Source organism: Quercus suber, unplaced genomic scaffold (genome assembly GCF_002906115.3).
Source record: "Quercus suber isolate HL8 unplaced genomic scaffold, Cork oak 2.0 scaffold_143, whole genome shotgun sequence".
NCBI classification, from domain to species: domain Eukaryota; kingdom Viridiplantae; phylum Streptophyta; class Magnoliopsida; order Fagales; family Fagaceae; genus Quercus; species Quercus suber.
This window is the reverse complement of record NW_027069604.1, coordinates 39,819-65,353: the sequence shown is the minus strand read 5'-3', so window position 1 is coordinate 65,353 and position 25,535 is coordinate 39,819. Positions and strand designations below refer to the sequence as shown.

Genomic DNA, 25,535 nt, shown 5'->3' with positions numbered 1-25,535 from the left:
AAAAAAAAAAAAAAAAAAAAACCCTATTATAGCACTTTACAAATTGTTGGAATAGGGTATGGCATAAGCAGGGCCTATTACGATGTTTTAAAAACGTTGTTATAGGGCATATTTCTAATTCCTTAAATGCCCTATACCGGCGTTCTTAAAGCGCTCGCACAGGCAGTACCTATCAAAAGTGCTGGTATAGGCTTTATTAATATATCCATTGAAGACTTATACCAGCGCTTTTGAAAACACTGGAATAGGTACTGCCTATGCCGGCGCTTTTAAAAGCACTAGTATAGATTGTATTCATATTTCTGTAAGTACACTAGAAGGGCGGTTTTAAAATCGCTGGTATAGATACACCTATACCAGCCTTTTTTTAAAAAAAAAATTAAAAAATTAAAAAGCGCTGGTGTAGGTCCTGAAAACCGCTAGTACCTATAGGGTATGAAAAGTGCCGGGACCTATACTGGTGGTTTTCGGAAAGCGTCAAGATAGGTCTGGCGACCATATACCGACTGTCACTACGCGACGGTTTAAAGTGCCGGGAAAAAAAGCACCGGGATAGCCTTTTTTGGCCTATTCCTGCGCTTTTTTGGGCAATCCCAGTGGTTTTGAAAACACTGAGATAGCCCCAGTTTTTTGTAGTGATAATACAAAGTAGTCAAGTAGTTTGGAGCCCATAACAAGTAGATACAATATGAAAGTTGAAGTTTTAGGGGAATTTTTTTATATCCAAGCACAAAGGGACAATTCTTGGAGGCAAATATATGAAAATCACCTTCAAACCAGCTTTTGTGTTGTATAAGTAACTGTAGTAGTGTTGTGGGAGCAACTCCTAGAAAGCCCTTCCTTTTTGGATTGAAATATATGGATCTCCAACCTCGATATTGCATGGCTAATCCCGTTAATAAATCTTCCACTACACAGTCATACTTCAAACCCTTCTGCAAATAAGTGTATAGGAGGTTCAAATGAATTGTACACATACACACACATCACAAATAAGCATATAGGTGGTTCACATGAATTGAACACACACACACGCACACGCAGACCTCTTTTACCCATTGAGAGTTCTTTTCATAACTAGAACTTGCAAGGACTTTGCATTTCTCTTCTAGTACACTTGTACTCTCCTCTACACTTCTGTTGCTCAATCTCTTCCAATTTGCCTTAAAATTCTTGCTATACTTTTTCCCAGAAAGAGTCTCTCTTCTGTGGAAGCACCAAGTACCAATATAGCAACATCCTTCATTCCCATCATATCTTGGCATCTCCATCTTTGTTTCAATGTATAGCACGATAGAAATTTCGTTACAATTTTCTCTAGTCAAGGGTATGCATTTCTAATTCAACATATTGAAATCATTGTAAGTTAACTTTTGATACTTACCTCCATTATTACATTCAAGGAACTAATGTAAACATCATTTTTTGTTAGGTTCTCGAATGCTTGTGGAAATTGTACAAAGCCAACTTCATTTCCCTTTTATTCATCCATAAAAAAGCATAAAGCTTCTCTAACTGACTTTGAATTGTTTGAGTAGATATCGCAATCCATGTTAAGAATTATTGGACTTTTGCTTATCCCCAATGACCCTTATCTAATTCTTTTTATTAGGAAAAAGATGATTATGAGTATAACATACTAACAAACTAAGAATTAGCTTGGTGAAGCATTTTGCATGCAGATATGATGTATGGTTTACCATTGCATTCATGGCTCCTGCCTTAAAATGGTGATGGTATTGGGGTCTCTTTTCACGTGCCAAGTATAACAAGGTAGGTAAAGGTTGTCCTTGAATGTCGACAGCCTCAGAGTCTTTCCTATCAATAAGTATCTACAAATTATCTATTATTAATTAATTAACTAGGCCATGCAATCGTATAAAATTTAAATACTAAGGTATATTTAATTCATAAGACAAAGAGAATATAAAGTATATACTTGAAGAATTGTTTGATGGTCACGTCGGCTTGCAACCAATATCCACTCATTGAATCCCTTGTGTTCTTTGCTTATCTCTTCAGATATTCGACCTAGTTTTGTGATGTTTTCAATCCATTTCTTCATGTCTTCATCAATATAGCTATTTTTGGCCCTTAATTTAGAAACAAGTTCATTTTTTAGTTCATAAAGGCCCATACCCACCAACGAACAAACATTCCTTCTATTTTCTAGAAAAACCCATCACCATAAAGGTCTTATAATTAGCTAAAATTGGTCTCACTTCACCATTTTATTCCCACATCACCATATATTTACTCACCCACTCATATAAGAGTAGTTTTCATCATTTACCATATATCCTTCCACATATTCCATCATGGGCATAAGAACCTTGTTAAATATTTGCTGCACTAAGTTGGGGGTCTTTCTCTCCCTTCATTCCATCCTAATTTTCCTCTTTTACTTGTAATTATGAAACCTTTAATCCTTGTTTATTGCTATTATAATGAAGGTCACAATGTCTTGGATACTAAATTTTCCCTCATGTTAACTTAATAATAATGAGGAAAATATGTGATTTTTATCATGTAAACACATTTATTAACTAATTCAACATTACCGCTAGATGTCTATCATATTCATTGCTGGACCATTTTCCTTTTGTGTTAATGGGCCCACTTTTATATTGACCGACTATGGAAAAAATGCATAATTTTTACTATGTGAATACATTTAGTAATATTATAGACATCTACAGCTGGACGTTTCTCTTGTTTACCACTGGACTATTATTTAATCACTTATTATGGTGAGTCATCCATTGTGCTAGCTTATCTTCGTAGGAAGTATTTTTTGGAGCCTTATTATAATTTTGTTGTATGCAACCTAGACCTCGAGTAAAACTGGGCTTTTCTCACTTCACCGATAACCTTTAGGCCATATTCTAAGCCTAAAGTGGAGTCTCGGTCTTGGCTTCCCAAATATCATATTCACAATGAAAAAACTCCTTCTGACAAAAGTTTACTTCATATACAATGCATCTAGAAAAACATAAACATATATATATATAAGTTTATGTTTATATATATACACACACATGAAGTATTTTTGCTTCATCTAAAGGATAAACAAAAGGTTTATTTTTGAAATTATGAGTTCTAGATATATAGTTCAAATTTTTATTTATTTTGGACATTGTATTGAATTAGCACTTAAAGTTGTAATTAATGAGATTATTTATGGTAATTGTATTTTCATTGAATAGACTATTTTAAATATTTTTATTTTGTTTTTTCCATCTAAAATTAGAAATAACTTGGTTAAATCCTAGTAACAAATATAACACTAAAAACAATCATAGTTCTCAGTCATAAACACTTGGACTGAGAATATGGGGACATAAACTGGTTAAGTAATGTTCTTGACTAAATTATGAATTTTCAAATTAGTCTTAAAATTTAGTCTTTTTCTAAACATAAGAGTAGATTATGAATTATCAAATTAGTCCTAATTAAAGTCTTAGAGAATTAGGTCAACATTATATCTATTAAGAACTAAATTTTGCAGCAAATCTATCTACTTTGAGGGTGAATGAATATGGATAAGTTGAGAAAAAATATCATTTAAAGGATCATAATGACTACGTCTTTCGTAACCTTTGATATTTTAAATTTTCTTACAAACTAATACTTGTCGAAAGACCAGTTTATATATAAAGGATATTTACTAAAACCTTTATTCCATTGAAGTTGAAAAAAAATTACAAAGTAGAAGAACTAAAGGAGATGTAGAGTCAAAATATATATCTAAACAAAACTATTTATTATCGAATCAACATACTATTATTTTTTTACTCATTTGACTACTTCATTATTATTAATTTTAAATATTGATTCTAAAAAAAAAAAAAAAAATCTAATATTTCTTATGCTGAAAACACTTCATAAAGGATTTCACTTATGTTTCTATATAGACATGTCCTGAACCAACTAATGAAACTTCTCTCTTTTTGGGTGCAATTAATATTAAATGTAGGGTTGTTGATGATGAATTTAACAAGAGCACTCTAAAGTTTCACACGTTTGTGGGCAATGAATGTTTGTGTTTATGTGTGTATATATATATATATATCTGTTTATACTTTTCTCACATATATGCATTTATGAACATATATGTATGGTTATGGTTATGTATATATTCCCATATGCATTGCATGTGAAATAAAATTTTCATAATGATAAGTCATGAATTAACTTAGAATTTTTTTTAGAATACTAAGTATTTTAACACACACACATGAGGAGATAGGAGAAGGTTTTAAAGAAATTGACAATGATATATATCAATTAACTTAAAAATTAGATTGTTCTAAAACAAGTGAAGCCAAATTCTAACATAGAGAAATATATATATATATATATAAATTATGTGCTCATAAAATATATTTTCAGATTTAATTTAACATATTATGGATAAGTCAATAAATATATAAAAGTATGAACCTTAGTCATAATGGCCTAAGATTTTGTGACGCATCCATTGGGAATTCTTTTTATTTAGCCTTCCACACCATCAAACACTTGCATTTGTTTGAAAGTATTAATTCATTATTATGTGTTAAAGGATAAATACATTTATTTATATGCACTAATTATTTCTTACCAAGAAGTTTATGTGATCTCTATATATTAATTATAGTCCCAAAACCAGTATATCAAATGCAAAACATATAATTACAGTGATATCGCACTACAAAAAACATGACTTTTTTCAACCCACTTTTTTCAAGGGTTCACTGAAAATGGTTGAAACAAACGCTAATAAACTGGCGTGTTGATTAAAATCTAACTAATCTTGTTACAATGGTCATTAAAACCCTTGAAATAAACAAAAAAATTAAAATCCCGCGTAATTGCTGCCTCCAAATTTTTACATTTTTCAACGAAATTCTAACATAACCCTTAATAAAAGATATCCAAATGTTTCAACCCTCGAAATAAAGTCTCTATCTCCCTCAAACTCAGAATTCAGAAAACCAATTTTCGAATAAAGTCTTTACTCACTCTCTTAGAAAATTCTCTCTCTCTCTCTCTCTCTCTCTCTTTCTCTCTCGAACTTTCAAAAACTTTCATGGAGTCCAACAACAACAAAAACACAGACACCATCAAATTCCTCTGCAGTTATGGCGGGAAAATCCTCCCTCGCTACACCGACGACACTCTTTGTTACGTCGGTGGCCTGACACGTGTCCTCGCCATCGATCGCTCTATTTCTTTCACAGGTTTGTGTGCTCTTCCATTTTCAGATTTGATTTTTGTGAATTTGTTTGGTTTTTTGTGAATAATTAATCATTTTTTTTTTCTTGTTGCTGTTACTGAGTTGATGGTGAAGCTCGGAGAGTTCTGTGGCTCATCGGTGAATCTTCGATGTCAATTGCCAACCGGCGACCTGGAAACCCTAATTTCGATCACGTCCGATGATAGGTTGAGGCGCAATGGTCGATGATCCTATCTCCGATGATGACCTGCCGTTGATAGTCAGAGCTTTCTCCTCCACCCTTTTGTTTGATTACAGGTCTCTCTCTGTGTGTTTGTTTCTCGAGAAAAAAAAAATTGAATTTGGAAATTACCTAGTAGAACTTTGCAAAGAATTTTTTGGTATTCTCTCTTGTTTTCTCTCTCTCATTCTCTCCGTTGATATTTCTCTTCCTCGCCAATAATATAATTTGGGGCTAGGGTTTGGATACTTTGTTAATTTTAGGTTTCCTGTGGAAACGAGCATTGGTTTATCAATAGTATCAATTTAATTTTTACTTTGTTTGGGTCATTGCAATTCAATGCTCTGTTCAGCTTCTTTACATTGCAGAGATTTTTTACACTCATTTTGTTTATAAAACTTACTAGAGCTTATGAAGTTTATAAATTCATTTTCAAGTTATGTAGCTTGGAATTGGCAATCTATTTCTCCCTTATATTTGTTATTGTTCTGTTCCAATGAATACAGAGCAAAAAAAAAAAAAAAAAAAAAAAAAAAAAAAAAAAAAAAAAAACCTAATATTTCTTATGCTGAAAACACTTCATAAAGGATTTCACTTATGTTTCTATATAGACATGTCTTGAACCAACTAATGAAACTTCTCTCTTTTTGGGTGCAATTAATATTAAATGTAGGGTTGTTGATGATGAATTTAACAAGAGCACTCTAAAGTTTCACACGTTTGTGGGCAATGAATGTTTGTGTTTATGTGTGTATATATATATATATATCTGTTTATACTTTTCTCACATATATGCATTTATGAACATATATGTATGGTTATGGTTATGTATATATCCCCGTATGCATTGCATGTGAAATAAAATTTTCATAATGATAAGTCATGAATTAACTTAGAATTTTTTTTAGAATACTAAGTATTTTAACACACACATACATGAGGAGATAAGAGAAGGTTTTAAAGAAACTGACAATGATATATATCAATTAACTTAAAAACTAGATTGTTCTAAAACAGGTGAAGCCAAATTCTAACATAGAGAAATATATATATATATATATATATATAAATTATGTGCTCATAAAATATATTTTCAGATTTAATTTAACATATTATGGATAAATCAATAAATATATAAAAGTATGAACCTTAGTCATAATGGCCTAAGATTTTGTGACGCATCCATTGGGAATTCTTTTTATTTAGCCTTCCACACCATCAAACACTTGCATTTGTTTGAAAGTATTAATTCATTATTATGTGTTAAAGGATAAATACATTTATTTATATGCACTAATTATTTCTTACCAAGAAGTTTATGTGATCTCTATATATTAATTTTAGTCCCAAAACCACTATATCAAATGCAAAACATATAATTACAGCGATATCGCAATACAAAAAACATGACTTTTTTCAACCCACTTTTTCCAAGGGTTCACTGAAAATGGTTGAAACAAACGCTAATAAACTGGCGTGTTAATTAAAATCCAACTAATCTTGTTACAATGGTCATTAAAACCCTTGAAATAAACTAAAAAATTAAAATCCCGCGTAATTGCTGCCTCTAAATTTTTACATTTTTCAACGAAATTCTAACATAACCCTTAATAAAAGATATCCAAATGTTTCAACCCTCGAAATAAAGTTTCTATCTCCCTCAAACTCAGAATTCAGAAAACCAATTTTCGAATAAAGTCTTTACTCACTCTCTTAGAAAATTCTCTCTCTCTCTCTCTTTCTCTCTCGAACTTTCAAAAACTTTCATGGAGTCCAACAACAACAAAAACACAGAGACCATCAAATTCCTCTGCAGTTATGGCGGGAAAATCCTCCCTCGCTACACCGACGACACTCTTTGTTACGTCGGTGGCCTGACACGTGTCCTCGCCGTCGATCGCTCTATTTCTTTCACAGGTTTGTGTGCTCTTCCATTTTCAGATTTTATTTTTGTGAATTTGTTTGGTTTTTTGTGAATAATTAATCATTTTTTTTTTCTTGTTGCTGTTACTGAGTTGATGGTGAAGCTCGGAGAGTTCTGTGGCTCATCGGTGAATCTTCGATGTCAATTGCCAACCGGCGACCTGGAAACCCTAATTTCGATCACGTCCGATGATAGGTTGAGGCGCAATGGTCGACGATCCTATCTCCGATGATGACCTGCCGTTGATAGTCAGAGCTTTCTCCTCCACCCTTTTGTTTGATTACAGGTCTCTCTCTGTGTGTTTGTTTCTCGAGAAAAAAAAAATTGAATTTGGAAATTACCTAGTAGAACTTTGCAAAGAATTTTTTGGTATTCTCTCTTGTTTTCTCTCTCTCATTCTCTCCATTGATATTTCTCTTCCTCGCCAATAATATAATTTGGGGCTAGGGTTTGGATACTTTGTTAATTTTAGGTTTCCTGTGGAAACGAGCATTGGTTTATCAATAGTATCAATTTAATTTTTACTTTGTTTGGGTCATTGCAATTCAATGCTCTGTTCAGCTTCTTTACATTGCAGAGATTTTTTACACTCATTTTGTTTATAAAACTTACTAGAGCTTATGAAGTTTATAAATTCATTTTCAAGTTATGTAGCTTGGAATTGGCAATCTATTTCTCCCTTATATTTGTTATTGTTCTGTTCCAATGAATACAGAGCCTGCATTCTTTTTTCTTTTTGGTAAGATGTTTATGTCTGCCCTGGAAGTATTAACTTGGTGTAGTTATGGCATGGTGTCAATGCATCATATTGATGCATTATAAACTTGTAAACTTCTTGCAGTGCTAAAAAATTCACCATTTGAGTATGTGGGTAACAGGAATAAGACCTTTTATCTGAATTAAAATTTTGATTGCAGATATGGGCAATTTGACATTTAAATGATGACTTCCAAGTTTTCATGAAGCATTCCTTTACCTTAACATTAAAATTAATTACTATGGATTAATGCTGTACAAAAATCTACTTACAAGTATGCAGTCAATGATACAAATGATTTTAATGTCTTTTACAATCATGCAAACTCTAATTACTTTTCTTCTATTATCTATTGTTTTAGCAGTGTGGAAATTCTAAAATTCCATTTGGTGTTTGCAACTAGGTTTACCCTCATGTTGCTACCGGGTTCTCTGACACATCTGCTTTTCTTCGTGAACTAACTCCTTTCTAAATGGTGTTCCTATTTCACTTGTCATTGCAGCTTTCTCAATGTACTATTTCAGGGTCATTATTAAAGTATCTCTCAAAGTTGCAGGTAATAGTTTCAACCATTTGTTTGGTGAAGTAAAGCCTATAAAGAGCTGGTTATTCACTCATATTTTGGACTTCCTGTTTAATGACTTAAGTTGGTTTTATTGATCATTAAATGCCTATATTGATTTAGTTGACGACGACTTCTTTTTCTTTTTCTTTTATGTTCAATAGTTTTCTTAGTTTTGTAAATCTTGCAGGTTGATGAAGAGCCAGCAATCAGAACAAATACTACCATTTTACTTGGGAATATTGCAAGTCACCTAAATGAAGGGGTTAGTATCAGCAATTTCAGATTTTATTGATTCATTGGCATCCTGAATAACTTAATATTCTTGTTTGATATGCTTGTTCTCAAATGTCATGCTTTCTTCCTTTTTTCATTATGGTCTAATTGGTTGACATAAGCATATTTTGCTAAATGTTCCTTTTGTGAGTTTCAGCTGATGGGTTCATATCTACAATGCAGACAAGAGAGTTTTGATTAATGCATTTACTGTTCGTGCATTGCCTGATACTTTCTCGCCTGCTCAAGGAGCAGGTATCAGAACTCTATGATATTTGTCTGTGGCAACTCTTTCACCTCATTATTCATGAAGTTCTTGGCATTAAAAATATTTCTACGTTTTGTTAATAAAAAAATTGTGCAATTTATCTTCCATCTTCAATTCTTTAAATGTTGTACGTTGATTAACTCCAATGTTGTTGTACCAATTAGTTTATGGACCAATTCAAAATTTTATTGTGTCAGGGATCATGGCTTTATGTGCCACCAGTGCTTATTATGACGTCACTGAGATTGCAACTCGGATTCTACCGAATGTCGTTGTACTTACCATTGATCTTGATAGGTTAACTATTCTTCAAATGATTTGCCAATTATTATTTTAGCCATTTTCCTGGTGTAAATGTTTGGGGCTGTGCTTTTTTAACACTCATTTCCTTTTATTCAACTGTTTTTGCCTGTCCTATTTTATTTCTTATGCTGATTAAGTCTTCCCATTTCCAACTAACTATCCAGTGGCCTATCAGTCCTAAAAAATGTTACGCGGTGATTGACAATATTTCATTTAGATAGCAAGTTTGATTAAACTAGTGGCCCTGTAAAGTTTGTTCTTACATATGAAATAATGGCTCAAGTATGTTTCTTCATTTTTCCTTCCTCAGTTCTTCCATCTGTTTGCCTTTTTAGTTGCACTGTTTTTGGATTTTGGAATATTTCTATTTTATTTTATAATACAATTATCACTTTCCTAGGTTATATTTTAATGGATCATTTGATTACATGAATATTGATGCTACCAGGTACCATCCCTATCTTTCTTAATAAGTTAATATATTAATATATTAAGATACTTATCCTCTGTCCCACATATATTACTGCACATTTAAATAGTGGTTCCTTCTATTGAAATAAATATTTGGTTGATGTAGGTAATGATCTAGTATATTTTATAAACTGCTGTCAAGAAATTTTAAAGTTGAAATTCGATTGCAGTGTCCAAAATTTGGAAATTATTGAGCCATTTCATTCAAACCTCATTTGGAAGCTGTGTTAATGCAATTGCATTGTTTTTCTTCTAGGTTTTGAAGAAAGACATGGATGTATATCAGCTCCAGTGGTTTGGTTATTGTCTGTTTAGGGCCCTTGCATGTTTGCATAAGCAGGTAAGATACTCCTACAATTGTACATTTAGAGAAGTCTCAAAAAATGCCTAGCTGTAAAGGTCTTTATTTTGTAATGTTAGGCCTGGGAACTTCATCTTCTCTTGGAAGCTAAATAAAGGCTATCTCATTGATTTCAATCTTGCCACGGTTGAGTTGCTTATCCTGAGACTATTGCCATACTAATGTGAATTTTTGAAGCAATCATTTCACTAAATTAAAAGTTAAAACATCAAAATAATCTGATGGTGTCTCTATCTTCATTTTTCTTTTTCACAGGATTTGCAAAGCAAGTACACTATTGGAAGTAAGCTCTGCCATTTTAATCCTTATAAATTGTCCTGCATGAATCTTTGTCCACTATATGAGTAATTTCTCTTGTTGGCTACTTAGTTATGTTCTTGAGTTCCACTGTATGAGTCAGTTTATATCTTCTTAAATGACTATATTTTATTGCTGTTTTGTTCCTTGGTTAACTGTGCTGTTAGTTATACTCAGTTATCATAAATATTTAGTTTCTTCGAAATTTCTATCCTTAATTGGCCAATTCATGCATCTGTGCAGGTAAATCAAAATCAAGTCATAATGTTTCTATTAATCATGTTCCTCTCCCTCATTCAAATTCTGCTCCAACAATTAAAGATGATAAACTTGTGAATAATTTGGATGATGTAAGTTATTTTTAGACTCTGTTCATTACCTTAGAAATTGGTGAGTGTCTCTGAAACCATAAATCCAAAACCTTGAATTGGGATATCCTAAATTAGTACAGGTTTGAATCACAGGTTTTAGTTTTACCTTTGAACGTGGATCGTAGAGGAAGAGAGATATAAAGCAGGAGTGAAGCTGCGGAACCTATGCGAGCTTTCCTTTATAATTTGTAGAGATTTTAGAGAATTTGATCAAATACATATAGTTTATATTTTAGATAGCTTGAGGTTAATGAAAACCTTTGTGAGTATGGGTCCCTATGGCAGCCAATTGTACCGCAACATCGTTAGCTAACGAGGCATGTGTTTCAAATTTTTTTTTTTTTTTTTATACAAAAATGTATAAGTTTATAAAACTACCCTTAATTAAATTTATTAGCTTAAAAAAAAAAACTTATGCTTAATGAGGCAACTAGAAATGTGCCCCAATTAGATTGATTTTTTAAATATTTGTTCGTTTTCTTTTCAAATAGTTTTGAAATAAAGTAGGGGTTATAACAGAAACATTAGTAAATTAATGATTTTTATTTTTAGAAATAGGACAATGTTTTGGGACATCTCAAAATAGAATAGATGACAACCAAATTGGAACGGATGAAGTATATTATTAGACCCATGCACTTATAGAACATGTATAAGCTAGTCTAGGATTAATTTCTAGTTAGCCTAAGATTAAATTAGAGGTTTTTAGTATATAAACTCTACATTAAATTCATTATAATTTGAACACTTTATTAACAAAAATGTAGTCATCAAGGGAGTTCTTATGTAGATGTAGATTAAATGTACAACATTAAATTATATTACTTCCGCTTTTCTCTCTCCTTTTTGTTTTTGTTTTTGTATTCACTTAACAACTTTAACATGGTATCTGTTAAAAAACACAATCCAAGTCTTTGAATTTCTTTCTTAGCAAAACCCAAAAATAAACAAACAAAACAAATCCCAATCACACACGTGCTTTCAACACAAAACATATTTTCATCACTCTTCCTATTTTAGATATTCTGCATGTGTATTCTCTAAAACTATTGTGTCAACAATTTCACTCAACTAAGATTTGAATCTTGAGTGTCTTCGTTACAAATATTAGAAGGTAAGAGTTGAGTTATGAGGGTTGTAACTATCGCATGGTTTAATGTCATGTATTAATTATATTCAATATTTTTTTGAAGTCATACGATGTGGGGACCCAATTATGACCATGTGAAGAGCATCAAGAAGTTGGCAACCTTCAAAAGTTTTGAATTTTTCTTGACTTTTATATAGGGTTTAGTTTCACGACTGCCCTTAGGGCATGCATCAAGAAGTATTTTGGTTTCATGACTGCCACATCAACGTGACTATTTTGCAAAAGGTTGCACAAAGTTCCACCATGCCAATTGGACATTAGTGTGTCACATCACGCATCATGTTATCAATGTCATGTTAGCATAAATGTCACACCAATTATGATGTCAGCGTCTCAATTAAGCCCATATGCCATATCTCCATCATCTTGTAAGCCCATGAGCCTTTAGCGTCATAGGTCCCTATGCCAACAAAAGATGATCATATATGCTCTTATGCACAAGCATCTCAAATTACCCCTTAACTTTGATCATTTTTTAACCTTTTGAGGTTAGAGGCGCCCCAAGTAACGCATTTAGTGCAGGCACTAACACCTTTGTCCATATATACGCGATACTTCCATCTATTACTACAGTATTTGACAATTGGTATCAACCATAATCATCAACTATGATTGTTCGCTATCACCAACATATGTTTTTTTTTTTTGGATAACCATCACCAAAATATGTTTTGTGTGTTTCTAATTAGCCACCTTACATTCAAGACTAGTCACATTTTTTTTTTTTTTTTTTTTTTTTCGTTCCTAAAGATATCTTCTAATATAATTATTGGTTGTATCCCATTGGATACTCAGGCTATTCAGGATTAAAATTTTTGAGAGTGTCACTTATTTTTCTAGTGGATTCCATAGTAGTTTTCCTTGTCGTCCCCAAGGATTTAAGGGATTGTTCTTAAGATAAATGTATGCTACTTCTAGAGGCTATCTCGTTATGGAGAAATTATAGAGTCCTCCAGTGGACAAGTGATGTGGTCCACCATTCCACAAAAAACTTCCACTTGTTTGAAATTGCTGAGTCAGTAATTAATTTCTGTTTAAAATTTTTTTTTAACTAACAATTTTAAACAGGTAGAAGTTTTTTAGTGAAATAATGGACCACATCACTTGTCCACCATGTGGATCTTATAATTTCTCCTCTTTCTGTCAGGGCATAGACTCTCTAATGCCCCATGCTGCCAAGGCTCTAAGGCAACACCTTAGAAAAAGTTATTTTAATGAGGTGAAGTTAGATTGTAGATCCAATCCCTAATACTTTAGTAGGGCAATTTCTCTTGGGTGAGAAATCTGACAAAGAAAGACTAAAGAGATGTGAACAGTACGTGAAAATTAACAAAAGCTACTGTTCTGTTTGAGTTTAGATTCTTATTAACAATGAATATGTGGCTGATTATGATTGATAGAATACAAAATAGAGTACAATCCGTGGAATAGGTTATTACAATTCCATATAGACTCGAACTTAGCATGTAGTAAGTGTGCTGGTATCTAATGCCGCTATCAAATAAGGCTAACCAGTTTTATTTTGTTCGTATTTAAGGAAAAAGAACTAGACAAATAAATACACCTAAATAAAACCCTATCTTTGCCATTATAGAAAAATCGAACCCCTCAAAGTTAGACATCACCAAAAAGCAAATGATAATCATTAGTCACCTTGAACAAGGCTATTGATCCCCCTTAACTTGTAAATGGGATTATTTATTTATTTATTTTTTAAATTTCAGATCTTAAATATATATATTTTTATTATGTTGTTGATAGCATGTAATCAAATCTATTGGCTTGTTTCTAGCACTTGCTGGAAGGAAGGCATTTTCTATATATAATTAAATGATTTATAATAATTGTTTTGGTGTTTATATAGAGATGACATTTTACAAGATCAACCTTTATTAAGATACGGGACATCCAAATGTCAAAATATACCATGCAAATAAGCTCTAGCTCCAAATTGCATGTACTCCTTCCATATTAATGGGATGGAGGGTGAGTTTGTGGGTTCATGACCCACAGTGTGTATAACTTACCCAAAAAAAAAAGCCCAAACATGCCCCTAATTAATCTCCATTTGTGCCTGTTCTTAAATTCGATTGCTTTTGAATAGTTCTATTAATACCTTGATTTTCAACTCCATTCTTCCATAATTGGTTCTCAACTCAGAATATTAGAAAATGCATCTTTACCTTACTATTGACTTGAAACTCATGGTACTTATGCAGATGGGCCATGAGCTCCTTGACTCTCAAGGGCAAACCTTCTGAACAAGCTCCACTTGCTTCTGTGACTTCCAGTGCACCCCTAACTTCTACTTCTTCCAATGCCAGTTCAGGTAGGCATGTTGATAACTTGTCTTTTTTTTTTACAAGGATAACTTGTCTTTTTGTTTTCCTTTTCCAGCTTATTGCAAATCTGGGCCTTGTGATAACACTTATTTTTTGTTATTGCCCATGTATGGGTTATTGGATAGACTTGAGTAGAATGACTGGATTAAATATGATAAATTTTTAGATATTTAATGGCAAGAGATCTTATTGTGGTAACTGGTAATTAAAGGAGCCATAAAGCCTGTTTTGTTCAACTTTCATAATTGAATAGCTTATGTGGTATCTGTCATACTTTAACTCTGTAAGGTTTTTTAGTAAATAAAAATAAATGAGGTCTGGTGTGTCTATCTTTGTTAAGGAGTTATTGGCTACTGATTTTGGAACAGTTTTGGGACATGCATATTCATGTAGACTGCTTCTATTGTGTTGTTGGAAGAAAAAAGAGGGTGGATTTGTACGTAAGGGCTTACTTTATGTACAGTACAGGAACAGGGTAGAGCAAAATGTGTTAATTATGTTAGTTTTCTTGTCTCTCTGAAGTTATATATATGCATTCTGGCACTAATATTAGAAAATGCACTTAATTGATTACGACATCCAATGGATATATAAGTTTATGTGAGTGCATTTATTTGAAATTCAATCTTACTGTAATTACTTTCCTTGAATCCTAGTGATGGATACTCCAAGTACAGCACCTATGCGTGTCAGTTCCACCCCAGATTTTGCTGATCAACCTCTACCTCCATCTCCTACCTCAACGGATGGATGGGGAGAGCTTGAAAATGGAATCCATGAAGAGCGTGAGAATGACAAGGATGGTTGGGATGATATTGAACCACTTGAAGAGCCAAAGCCATCTCCCTCTCTTGCAAACATTCAAGCAGCTCAAAAGCGGCCAGTCTCACAACCTGCTTCCCAGCCAAAACAAGGTAGATTATCCATTCAACTTTTAGTTGCTGACAGTATTTACCATTTGGTAAAAGTGGCTGAGTTAAAATGGTTTATCCATCTGCCCCATCTGGTCCATGACCGGAAGATATATATATATATATACACAAGGGCGGAGGTAAGGAGGGGCCAGGGCCCCCACTGAATTTTTAAAATGGGAAAAAATTTATAATTGTTAGGGAAATTAACTTACTGGCCCCCCCAGACTCTGAGATAAGAAAATATCCAAAAAGAAATTCAATTGAAACAACCCAATAAAATACAATCCGGCCCATAATCTCTACAAATCTAAGCACTAAATCTCAAATCCGCAATATATCATTTATTTATTTATTTAAAATTTGATATTTGTGGCTGGCTTGTTATGGTTTATTTGATGTTTATATTTGATAAATATGGTTTGAGTAATTGAACTAAGCATTTATTTATTTTGAATTTTTTTTTTTCCGAATAAGTTATTGGAATTTGCTTGTTTATTATATTATATAATTATATGTGATCAGTAGCATGTATAATTATTTTATTGAGACAAATTTACACCTCAATTGTTTGGTTTTGTCTAACTGCACATATAGAAAATTACTAAAAAAAATTAGTTTAGAATCAATTATAAATTTCCAAAAACCTTATAAATCAATTAACATACTCAGCCACTATATATATATATATATATTGGTGTAACTTTTGTCAATGTTACACTGCTAAAGAACTTTCTATTGGATGTATTTTTTTATTATAAAAATCTACCATTACGTCATAACTTCTCTCTTTAAAGTTCAATGAGCTCTAACTCAAAGGGCACCTTCTCTTGTATAAGTTCCAAAGTGGAGGGTGAGGTTATGGGTTCAAGGCCCATTAGATGTGTGTGTAACTTACCAATTATATATATATATATATATATATATGCCATTCTTGCAAAATACCATGATGATTAGAGATCAACTTCCTTGTCATCTATAACTTGTTTAAATTTTAGTTTTTGTACCTCAAAATTATACACAACACGAGTTATAGATCAGATAGTAAATAAATTTCCACACCTCTTGTGCTTAGGCACTGGGGTTCAAACCCCATCAGCCCCCCTCCTACTATATACCTAGCAAAATAAATATTGATATATTTAGCTTGGTCTCGGTAGACTTATTTTTTGGCTTTGCAACTGGTAGCTTAGTCCAGCTTGAATATAATTGTTACTGGTGGGTAGTCTGACTACTGTTTAAACTTCCTTTCATTTAGAAGTGTGCATTTAGCTATTGTCACTTGGCATGCCTCATATGAAAAAAAAAAAACCAAAGACATTTCTTCTAGGATTGTTGATTGTGACTCGGATGTGTTTCTTCTCTAGAGTAATAGCAACTAGCAACTTATTATTTTGCCCTATATATGTGTCTTGACAAACTCAGTGCTTAGTGTCATATATTTTACTCACAGTTGATCACAACTCACAAGCTTGGAAAAAGGAGGGTTGTCGTAGGTTGGTAGCCATTGTATAATTTAGTAATTTTAATTTGAATGAAATCCTTATAGACACAACTTGGGGTGTCCCCTAATACACGCGGTCAACCCCGATTGCTTTGTTGAGGATCCATTCCGACCCTAAAACTCTGGGATCATGGCTATGTTGTAGATTGTCTTGACACAATATATGCACATTAACAACCAGATATTCAGTAATAGAAGCTTTATAGTTGCTATTGCTATTCTATCTTGTTTCTATTGTGTACTTGAAAATACTTGTCACCACTTGTGCGCGAATAGTAAAAGACACAAATGCTTACTCATTTATACTATTTGCTCCTGGTTGCTTTTAGTTTTTGGTCTTGCATTCAGCAAGTCTTTTAATGGAATTTTTCTTATTCCCCATCCCCCAGCTACAAGTTTACGACCGAAAAATGCAGCAAAGGTGACGAAACATGATGAAGATGATGATTTGTGGGATTCCATAGCTGCACCAGCTCCAAAAACATCAAAGCCTTTGAATGTTAGAAGAGCTGCATCAGCTGATGATGACCTTTGGAATGCCATTGCTGCTCCTGCACCAGCTACAAGGGCACAGCCTTTATCGTCAGGCCGAGGTCGAGGAGCCAAGCCTGCTGCTCCACGTTTAGGTGCACAGAGAAAAAATCAGCCATCCTAATCTGGGATGTGAAGAATTGCATAGAACAGAACAGAAGAAAGGACTACAAGATTTATATTTGTAAATTTGAGTGATTTACCTTATTGATATAAAACGAATCCATGTCACAGTGAGTTGTATTTGCAGTCTGTGACTATATTATTTGACTTGTAATATTATTCTTTTGATTAATTTTGTTTTGGTCCAATAGTGGCTTACTAAGCTGAGAGATACGCAGTTAGTAGTTCAAGTTCAATCCATTGTTCATTTGAAGAAGAAGAAAACTTTTATTTTTCGTGTGACATATGTTGAATATGGTGTAATGTTAAAATTCGCATCATCATTATATTCGTGCCTGTAACATATCTTCTGGGATATTATTCTTTTTCTCTTTAATTGATTTGTATATCAAATGCGTTTGTAGATGGTTTTGCTTGACGTTTATTCTAGCCTGTAGCTTCAAAAAGGGGCATGGGGAGCGTTTGCTTTACATTCTATTTCATCCTATTGCAAGTTTCAACCAGCTTAATAATTGCTCATTATATACCTTTTTTTTTTCTTAAGCATTTACAATGAACTCTAGCCAATTTTCTAACAATTTTTACTAGACGGTCATTTTTCTATTTTAGCAATCCACCTTTAAAAAAAAAAATACATTACTCCAATGAATTCTCTACTTTTTTTTTCTTTATTTCATTCAGATGTTTTCTTGTTTGGTACTGTAGAAAGAGAGTTGGTAGAGAATAAACAATTGAGGAGACATCATTTAGCAAGCCTATAGGTGTTGATGAGTTATTGAGCTTCTTGGAATAAAAATAGGGATTGATTAATCAAAATTTGGAAAAAAGAAAAGAAAAGAAAAAAGACATCTATTGAGCTCACTGTAAATGCTATGTGGCTTTTGGAATTGCCGTTTATTTAATGCTCTTTTGCACTGGACCTATTGGAATTTGGACATGTGTTGAATAATTATCATGTGCCCACGTCACAACGAGTTTAGTCTACTTGTGCATTGGACCCAACCTTTGCCCATGCCTTTTTCTCTCTATTGTTTTACTCGGGAACCAATAAATATGACAGCATGTTATTAAATGTTGTACCAAACATCAATTGGTTGCAGTTGGTTTTTCAATGACTACGTGTACGTTATGTCTAAATTCTAAGTATATGCATTTGTAGAATAATGAATTAAGGATAGAAAGATAACAAATAAATTGCAGTTTAATCCTTCTACGTTTTGGATTGTCAATTTGGTCCAAAATACATTAACTCATTCCTCTCTAGAATATTTAACAGAAAAAGTTCTTAGCAAGCATGTTTTTGTTTAGATTGTTGATGCTTGTAGTCGTAGAAATCATTTTCTTATTGTATGAAGTACCAAATAAAGAGGAGTTAGGCACTAAATGAATCTCCTAAAATTAATTGTCTAGGGCCTGATGGAATTCGTGGTCTCTTCTTTAAGCATTACTAGGAGATAGGTGGGAGGCTTGTTATTGAAGCAAACAAGCGTTAAATACATTTCTATTTAGTATTTGCTTACTCCTTTAGGCAAATTTAAAATATCTAATAAAAAATTCTTAGCATGCATGTTTTTGTTTAGATTGTTGATTCTGGGACTAATGTACAAATCATATTCTTACTTATATGAAATGCTATACGAACAGGAAATTGGAAAGCTACTTTGCCAAATGTATCTCCTCAAATCGCCAGGGCCTGGTGGAATGCCCGGTCTCCTCTTTAAGCCTTACTGGAAGGTAATTGGGAGGCTTGCATTGAAGCAAACAAACTTTGATTGTGAATGCAAAAGTTTTTGGTCATTTTATACCAATAAGCCTGTATTGTTAGCTATGATATAATTTCTAAACCGTGGCAAATAGGTTAGGACGTTTTTTGAACAAAATAGTCTCACCAAATCAATTTACTTTCATATTAGATAATAATACTACAACAACAAAACCTTAGTCTGAAATTTTGGGGTCCATTGTACTAAATAATAATAATAATAGTAATAGGAGGAGGGGAGTTGATAAAGGCCTTATAGGTGTAAGCCCCAAGCCTATTTCAAAAGGAGTATTCTAACTCTCAGGTTGTTTAGACACTTAAAGCAACATCCAATTTACTTCCTAGCAATTATTCCAACAGACATCATGCTCTACAGTGGAAGTGGTGCCTATTGACATACTTTTCCTTTTCCCTCATATGGTTGCTAAACCCATGTGTACGTAATTTTTTTATTATTTATTATGTAAAATGGAGAGAGAGAGACAGAGAGAGATAATCAACCAATTTTATAATAATAATATTATAAAATGGGACACATTGCTAATATTAAAGATGTAGCTGCTAAGAGCTTTATCCAGGGGAAGTAGACTGTCAAGTCAAACCACGTAATTCTTGTGTACTCTTTTTCTTTTGCTTTGGCATCTCAATCTTAATTTTCTCTACCATATTTTTCTATTTCATTTTGATTTCAATAAGAGAGGAGATCCACATAACTCTCGTGTACTCTATCTCTTTTGCTTCAGCATCTCAATATTAATTTTCTCTACAATACTTTTCTATTTCATTTTGATTTCAATAAGAGAGGAGATCAATTCTACTTTACTCAATATGATTACATTACTCAACCTCTCAAAATATGAGATTCTCAAGTTGCAATTTTTCTCTCTATTTTACTCAATGTTCTTTTTTAAGAGTTTTATTCTCCTCTATATGAAAGCATTCTTAAGCTAAAAGCCATAGAACCCTTTATAATACTGTTTACATATTAGGGTCCAATCAAGTCCTTCAAGTCCTTGATGAGCAAGGAATACAAACAACACTTTTTTGATTAGGAGTTTCAATTTCTTATTTAACAATGAACAGAATTTCGTTTCATACCAAAAATCCCAACAAAAAATGTCAAATAGGAATCTGAGGTAATTCACGGACTCTTTTAACTTATATGATGGTGGTGATGGTTCTCTTAGGTCAAGAATGGCGTACCACTCTTTCATGGTAATCAAGTCATAATCTGAACATTTCAAACCCAAACCAGGCCTGCATTCTGGACAAAAGCATTTATCTTGACGATAAGGTTGTTAATTAATATGCTATTCTTAAACGGCGAGCTTAATTTTCTCTTAATTATGTAGATTAAGTAAAGTACAAATAAGCAGTGAAGCATCTGGTGTTTATTGAGACAGTCAAAAAATTGACACAAAGTCCTCTTGGACCAGATTTTTCAAAAAAATTAATCTGAAATCTGGACTGTTGCATTTGACATGTTAGGACATGGTATTTATTTTGGTGCATATCATAAATAAACTTTAAAAAAATGCTATTAGCTACAATTGGCTTAAGATGAAAGTCTCAGACTTTTTCTCAGCATCAGTTATTAGGACGGCAGCTTGTCCAGCATTCATCGAGACTCATTCTTACTCATATATGCCTATGAAGTTCTGTTTTTTTAGTCTATATATAGAGTTCATGTAAGGATTACTTCACATCTCAAACTCTTTTCAGTAGTTCAATTTGATATCTTTTTGAGCTTGAAAAACTTACTGGAAACCAAGATCAAGATGGTGAACCACATTATTCTTGTATTGAGCTTGCTTGCATTCGCGCCTGTGCTCTGGCTTCTGCATCGGATCCTAGTCCTGTGCAGGATTTCTGCATTGCAGACCCTACTAGCTCAGGTTTTGGCCCAACTATAACATGCCTAGCTTTGTTTTGCATTAAAGATTATTCATACTGCCTTCTATTCTATCCATAATGCAAACCTCAACTTTTTTGTAGGCCTACATGCATGGTTGGACACTCTAGTTTAGTGCATGAGCGATTTTAGTCAATGAAGTTTAAAATGATTGCTTTAGTCTCTTAGATGGCATAACTAACTAAATACTAACGCCTCATTACTCCATAGATACAAAAGGCAATCACTTTAAGTTTGTCAAGGACTACAATCGATTACTTAAAGTTTCTTATAAACTAAAAAAGATCCTTTAAACTTCAAAAATTAGAATAGTTTGTGGCTTTTTTTACAATAAAATCTTACTTGTGGTAGTGTGATTATGGCAGCTCGAGTGAACGGCTTTGCTTGCCTGGACCCTAAACTTGCACAGGCCGGCCATTTCTTCCTTAGTGGACTAAACAAAGCGGGCAACACATCTAATCCTCTAGGCTCTAGCGTTACCCCAGTGACTCTGGCTCAAATTCCTGGACTAACCACACTTGGTATCGCACTGGCTCGCTTGGACTATGCTCCATTGGGTCTCATTCCACTACATTTTCATCCTCGTGCTACCGAGGTTTTAACAGTTCTAGAAGGCAGCCTCTGCGTTGGTTTTGTGACCTCCAATCCCAACAACCAGTTCATATCAAAGGTCCTTCAGAAGGGTGATGTGTTTGTCCTTCCAGTTGGACTCATTCACTTCCAGCAAAATGTGGGTCAAGGAAAGGCCATCTCTATCTCTGCCTTGAGTAGCCAAAACCCTGGAATCATTACTGTTGCTAACGCCGTTTTCGGATCAAAACCATCCATTGCAGATGATATTCTGTCCAAGGCTTTCCAGGTGGACAAGTCTGTAATTGATTATCTTCAAGCAAAATTCTAGCTGAGCAGAATACTATGAAGTTCTATGCTATCATATTACTAGGCGAGTGTTTTCATTATGCTAATGTTATATGACACACAAATTTATTTTCTAAAGTTGTACTTGGATTTTCATTGATTAAGGTTGCATGTTATGTAACCTACAATTTCTATAATATATGGAGTATATTTTTAACTAAATATCATTATCTTCTTTGTAGCTTGATGCATATAACTGTCTCGAACACTATGAAAATGGTAATTGTTAATGCACACACCTTATTGCAAACACTGTACGCAACTTATTTTTTGAACTTGAACTCAAGATTCCAATTCAAAAATTGAAATGTGTGTATGATGTGTGTAATAGGCAGTGTGTAATAAACATTGCTTCTATGAAAATGTTCCTAAATCAATCTTACACTTGTTTGTACCAATAAAATCTTTTGTTCTCATTTGAGTGTTCTACTTTATGTAACATCAATCTAACTTGCAAACATGTCCTTTTTTTCAAGTAATGAAAAAAAAAGAAAAAAGAAACACATGATACAAAGTAAAACACAAAGATTGGGAACGAGAATTTTATTCAGTTTGGGTGCTATCACCTATAGGATTAGAAGAGAACCACATAATTAACAGAGGTGAAACTGTGTAGTGTGTCAAAGAGCTAAAAGCTGCAAGCTTATTGCCATGCCGCTCTAATTTGTCAGCAAACTTATATGATGAACAGCGTTTTCTTAACATCATTCTAAATTTTCACAATTAGAAGCAATTTGGCAAATGATTCCACATACAGACCAGTCATCAGCTACATTAACCAACCTGGTGTGTAAGCAACAATAAGCAGTGACCAAGCTACGTTGTGGTGAGTGAATGCAATTGCCCTCCCTCAAAAGATATCTTGTGGGGTTCAATGGTGAGTGCTTTGGTGAAAAATAGGGTCCGTACAATTTAAAACGTATGGATAGATTTAATAAAAAAAAAGTTAGACCGAGTCCCAAAATAACACTAACCTACAAATAATTCTTTAGATCTCCTCTATTTTAAAGTTTTTTGGAATCTTTTTGTGAAGTGTTGATCTCTTTTTATTGAAAAAAGTTCTCCTTTCTCACGTTATCTTCTGCATTATATATATATATATATATATAGTGTAAATTGGGGTCTTTAATCTGAAAAAAAAAAATGAAAAGAGGGAAAGTGGGAGAAGATAGAAATCTGAGTTATTGGTAACCTAGTAGGAAAAGAGAGAAAATTTACATATGAACTATTTTACATAGTTTTACATAGCTCAAAAAACAACCGAAATTGTGAATTGGTCATATTTCGAGGGATTTGATCGGTCCATTTTCGAGATTAACTCTTTTTTTTTTTTTTTTTTTCATACTTTCTCAGATTGGAGTTTTGCCTTAAAGACTTTTCATGTCTTTCTCTTCCTGATTTGATTTGACCATTGTAATATGAGATCTTGATTGTATATCCCATAGTACATCCCTAGTGCACATGGGTTTGTTTTGGGATTTCAATAGAAGTTTTGTTAAAAAAAGAAAAAAGAAAAAAAAGAAAAAGAGAAGAATCTGACTTGAGAGTTGAAATATGATATATTGGTGGCTAAACACCACACTAGTATTCTTCTAGACTTTCACTTTTTTGCTTTTGCAAACATCTCCGTGATTTTGGAATTGTAATCAATTGAGTATTTTTTTTTTTTTGTTAAATTGTTATTTAGATTTTACACCCTAACGTTTCAGAACTTGAATTTTACATCTTAAATTTTGGTTCTGTTAGCAATTTACCTCCATGATTAATTTTTGCTTTTAACTTGCACATCATCATGCTAACATGATTTATTTTTGCCAAATCAATCTCAAAACAACCGGTTTCAATGAAAGTAAAAGCTGACCTGACATACACAAAATAAAAGCCTAAAACTACACCGTTTCTGCCTACCTTCTAAAATCCCAAAAACTCACGAAGGCAGCTCCCTCTCACCTCGCACGGTAGAGACCCATAGTGAACAGCTCCACAGCAGCAGCCATAGTGGTGGTCACAGCAGCAGCGGCATCCATAGTGAGTATCATTGCAACAAATTTACAAAGAAAACAGTTCAGGTTAAACTTCTCCAGTGAAACCCATTAGATTTGAACAATCAAGTCAAGGGAACTAAAGGGTATGAAGGTCTGATAAAAAGAAAAGTGAATGATAATAATACAACAAATCACTAAGAAATAAGTAAGCTTGGCAATTGGCTAGTGCTTTGACGCCAACAAATCTGAAAATGCAGAATCTGTATAGGTAAATCACTTTCTCCCTCTTTAATCCGTTTCCACTATTTTTAGCTTCTACAACTTTTTTCCAGATTCAACCTTAGCCGACACAACAATTCTTCCATTTAAAAGAAATATATAATTGTTGTGGGTTCAAAAATCTGTCAAAGAAAGAGAAAGCAAAGAAAGAGAAATAGAGCTGGAGAGGAGAGAAAGAGTTCTCATTGAGGCCGCCGTTGTGGCTGCTGCTGGGGAGCTGTTCTGCTGTGTGTTCACGATGGGCCTTCGCCGTGCAAGGTGGGAGGGAGCTGCCTTAGTGGGTTTTGGTTTGGGATTTTAATAGTTAGGCTGAAACGGTGTTGTTTTAGGCTTTTAGTTTTGGGTATGTCTGGTCAATTTATATTTTTTTTTATTGAGTTTTGAGGTTAATTTGATAAAAACAAAACATGTTAGCATAGTAATGTGTCAATTAACAGCAGAAGCTAACTATAGATAGGGATGGCAATTTAGATCCGATCCGCGGATACCCGGCCCAATCCGACCCTAATGGGCCGGATTTTACCCAGCCCGATAAAAAATAGGGTCGGGTATGGGTTTTTTAAAAAAAAACCCGAAGCGGGTCCGGGTCGGGTCCGGGTTTTATCATAAAAACCCAAAACCCGACCCGGTTAAAGACCCGGTTAAGACCCGGTTATATTACATACAAAATTACTAAATTACCCTCATATATATATTTAGTTAAAACCCTAACTTATCATTCCTCTCCTCATTTCAGCCTCTCATGCCTCTCAATCTCTCGTCTCTTCAGCTCTCTCACTCACTGCCTCTCATCTCTTCAGCTCTCAGCGATCTCACACCGTCACATGCACGGCCACAACTGTATGTATAGCATTATGAGCATCATGAACTCATCAGACGAGCTAGTGGGACTCCCATTTCCGACAGATTTAAGAAGGGAAAGATGTAGTTTCGTCCTCGCCGTTCCTGTTTCTCTCAAGTCTCAACTTCGTTTCGTCCTCGCCGTAGCCGATGTCGCAGTCTCCATTTTTTTTTTTTTTTTTTTTTTTTTTTTTTTTTTTTTTTTTTTTTTTTTTTTTTTTTTTTTTTTTTTTTTCTGTTTTTTTTTTTT

At 33.5% G+C, this 25,535-nt stretch overlaps 2 protein-coding genes, 1 long non-coding RNA gene and 2 pseudogenes across 10 annotated transcripts; 4 read left to right on the top strand and 1 right to left on the bottom strand.

The window, feature by feature from the left end:
* LOC111987887 (cellulose synthase-like protein E6) overlaps window positions 1-2,137 on the bottom strand; it is a 29,909-nt pseudogene extending 27,772 nt beyond the window's left edge.
* Window positions 2,138-7,052: 4,915 nt separating this feature from the next.
* Window positions 7,053-9,737, top strand: LOC136068942 (uncharacterized). The gene is made up of 5 exons (XR_010630239.1): window positions 7,053-7,648; window positions 8,622-8,675; window positions 8,872-8,946; window positions 9,115-9,212; window positions 9,423-9,737. It is a non-coding gene; the product is annotated as an uncharacterized LOC136068942 (long non-coding RNA).
* A 6-nt stretch (window positions 9,738-9,743) lies between these two features.
* On the top strand, window positions 9,744-11,359 carry LOC136068941 (uncharacterized). Of its 8 annotated transcripts, none has more exons than XM_065776844.1 (7): window positions 9,744-9,810; window positions 9,929-9,976; window positions 10,256-10,339; window positions 10,420-10,486; window positions 10,616-10,643; window positions 10,901-11,007; window positions 11,122-11,359. In XM_065776844.1, the coding sequence occupies exons 3-7, from the start codon at window positions 10,275-10,277 to the stop codon at window positions 11,167-11,169; spliced, it is 315 nt and encodes a 104-aa protein (XP_065632916.1). In that variant the 5' UTR covers window positions 9,744-9,810; window positions 9,929-9,976; window positions 10,256-10,274; the 3' UTR covers window positions 11,170-11,359. The 8 variants fall into 8 exon arrangements, 6 of the variants coding, with proteins under 6 accessions (XP_065632916.1, XP_065632918.1, XP_065632914.1 ...); XM_065776846.1 differs by having other exon boundaries at window positions 11,109-11,359; XM_065776842.1 differs by having other exon boundaries at window positions 11,104-11,359.
* Window positions 11,360-14,377: 3,018 nt separating this feature from the next.
* LOC136068940 (uncharacterized) lies at window positions 14,378-17,925 on the top strand. The gene is made up of 3 exons (XM_065776841.1): window positions 14,378-14,507; window positions 15,177-15,434; window positions 17,325-17,925. Exons 1-3 carry the CDS (start codon window positions 14,405-14,407, stop codon window positions 17,588-17,590), a joined length of 627 nt encoding a protein of 208 aa, XP_065632913.1. The 5' UTR covers window positions 14,378-14,404; the 3' UTR covers window positions 17,591-17,925.
* Window positions 17,926-21,099: 3,174 nt separating this feature from the next.
* On the top strand, window positions 21,100-22,228 carry LOC112001450 (putative germin-like protein 2-1; annotated as a pseudogene).
* The last annotated feature ends 3,307 nt before the right edge of the window (window positions 22,229-25,535 follow it).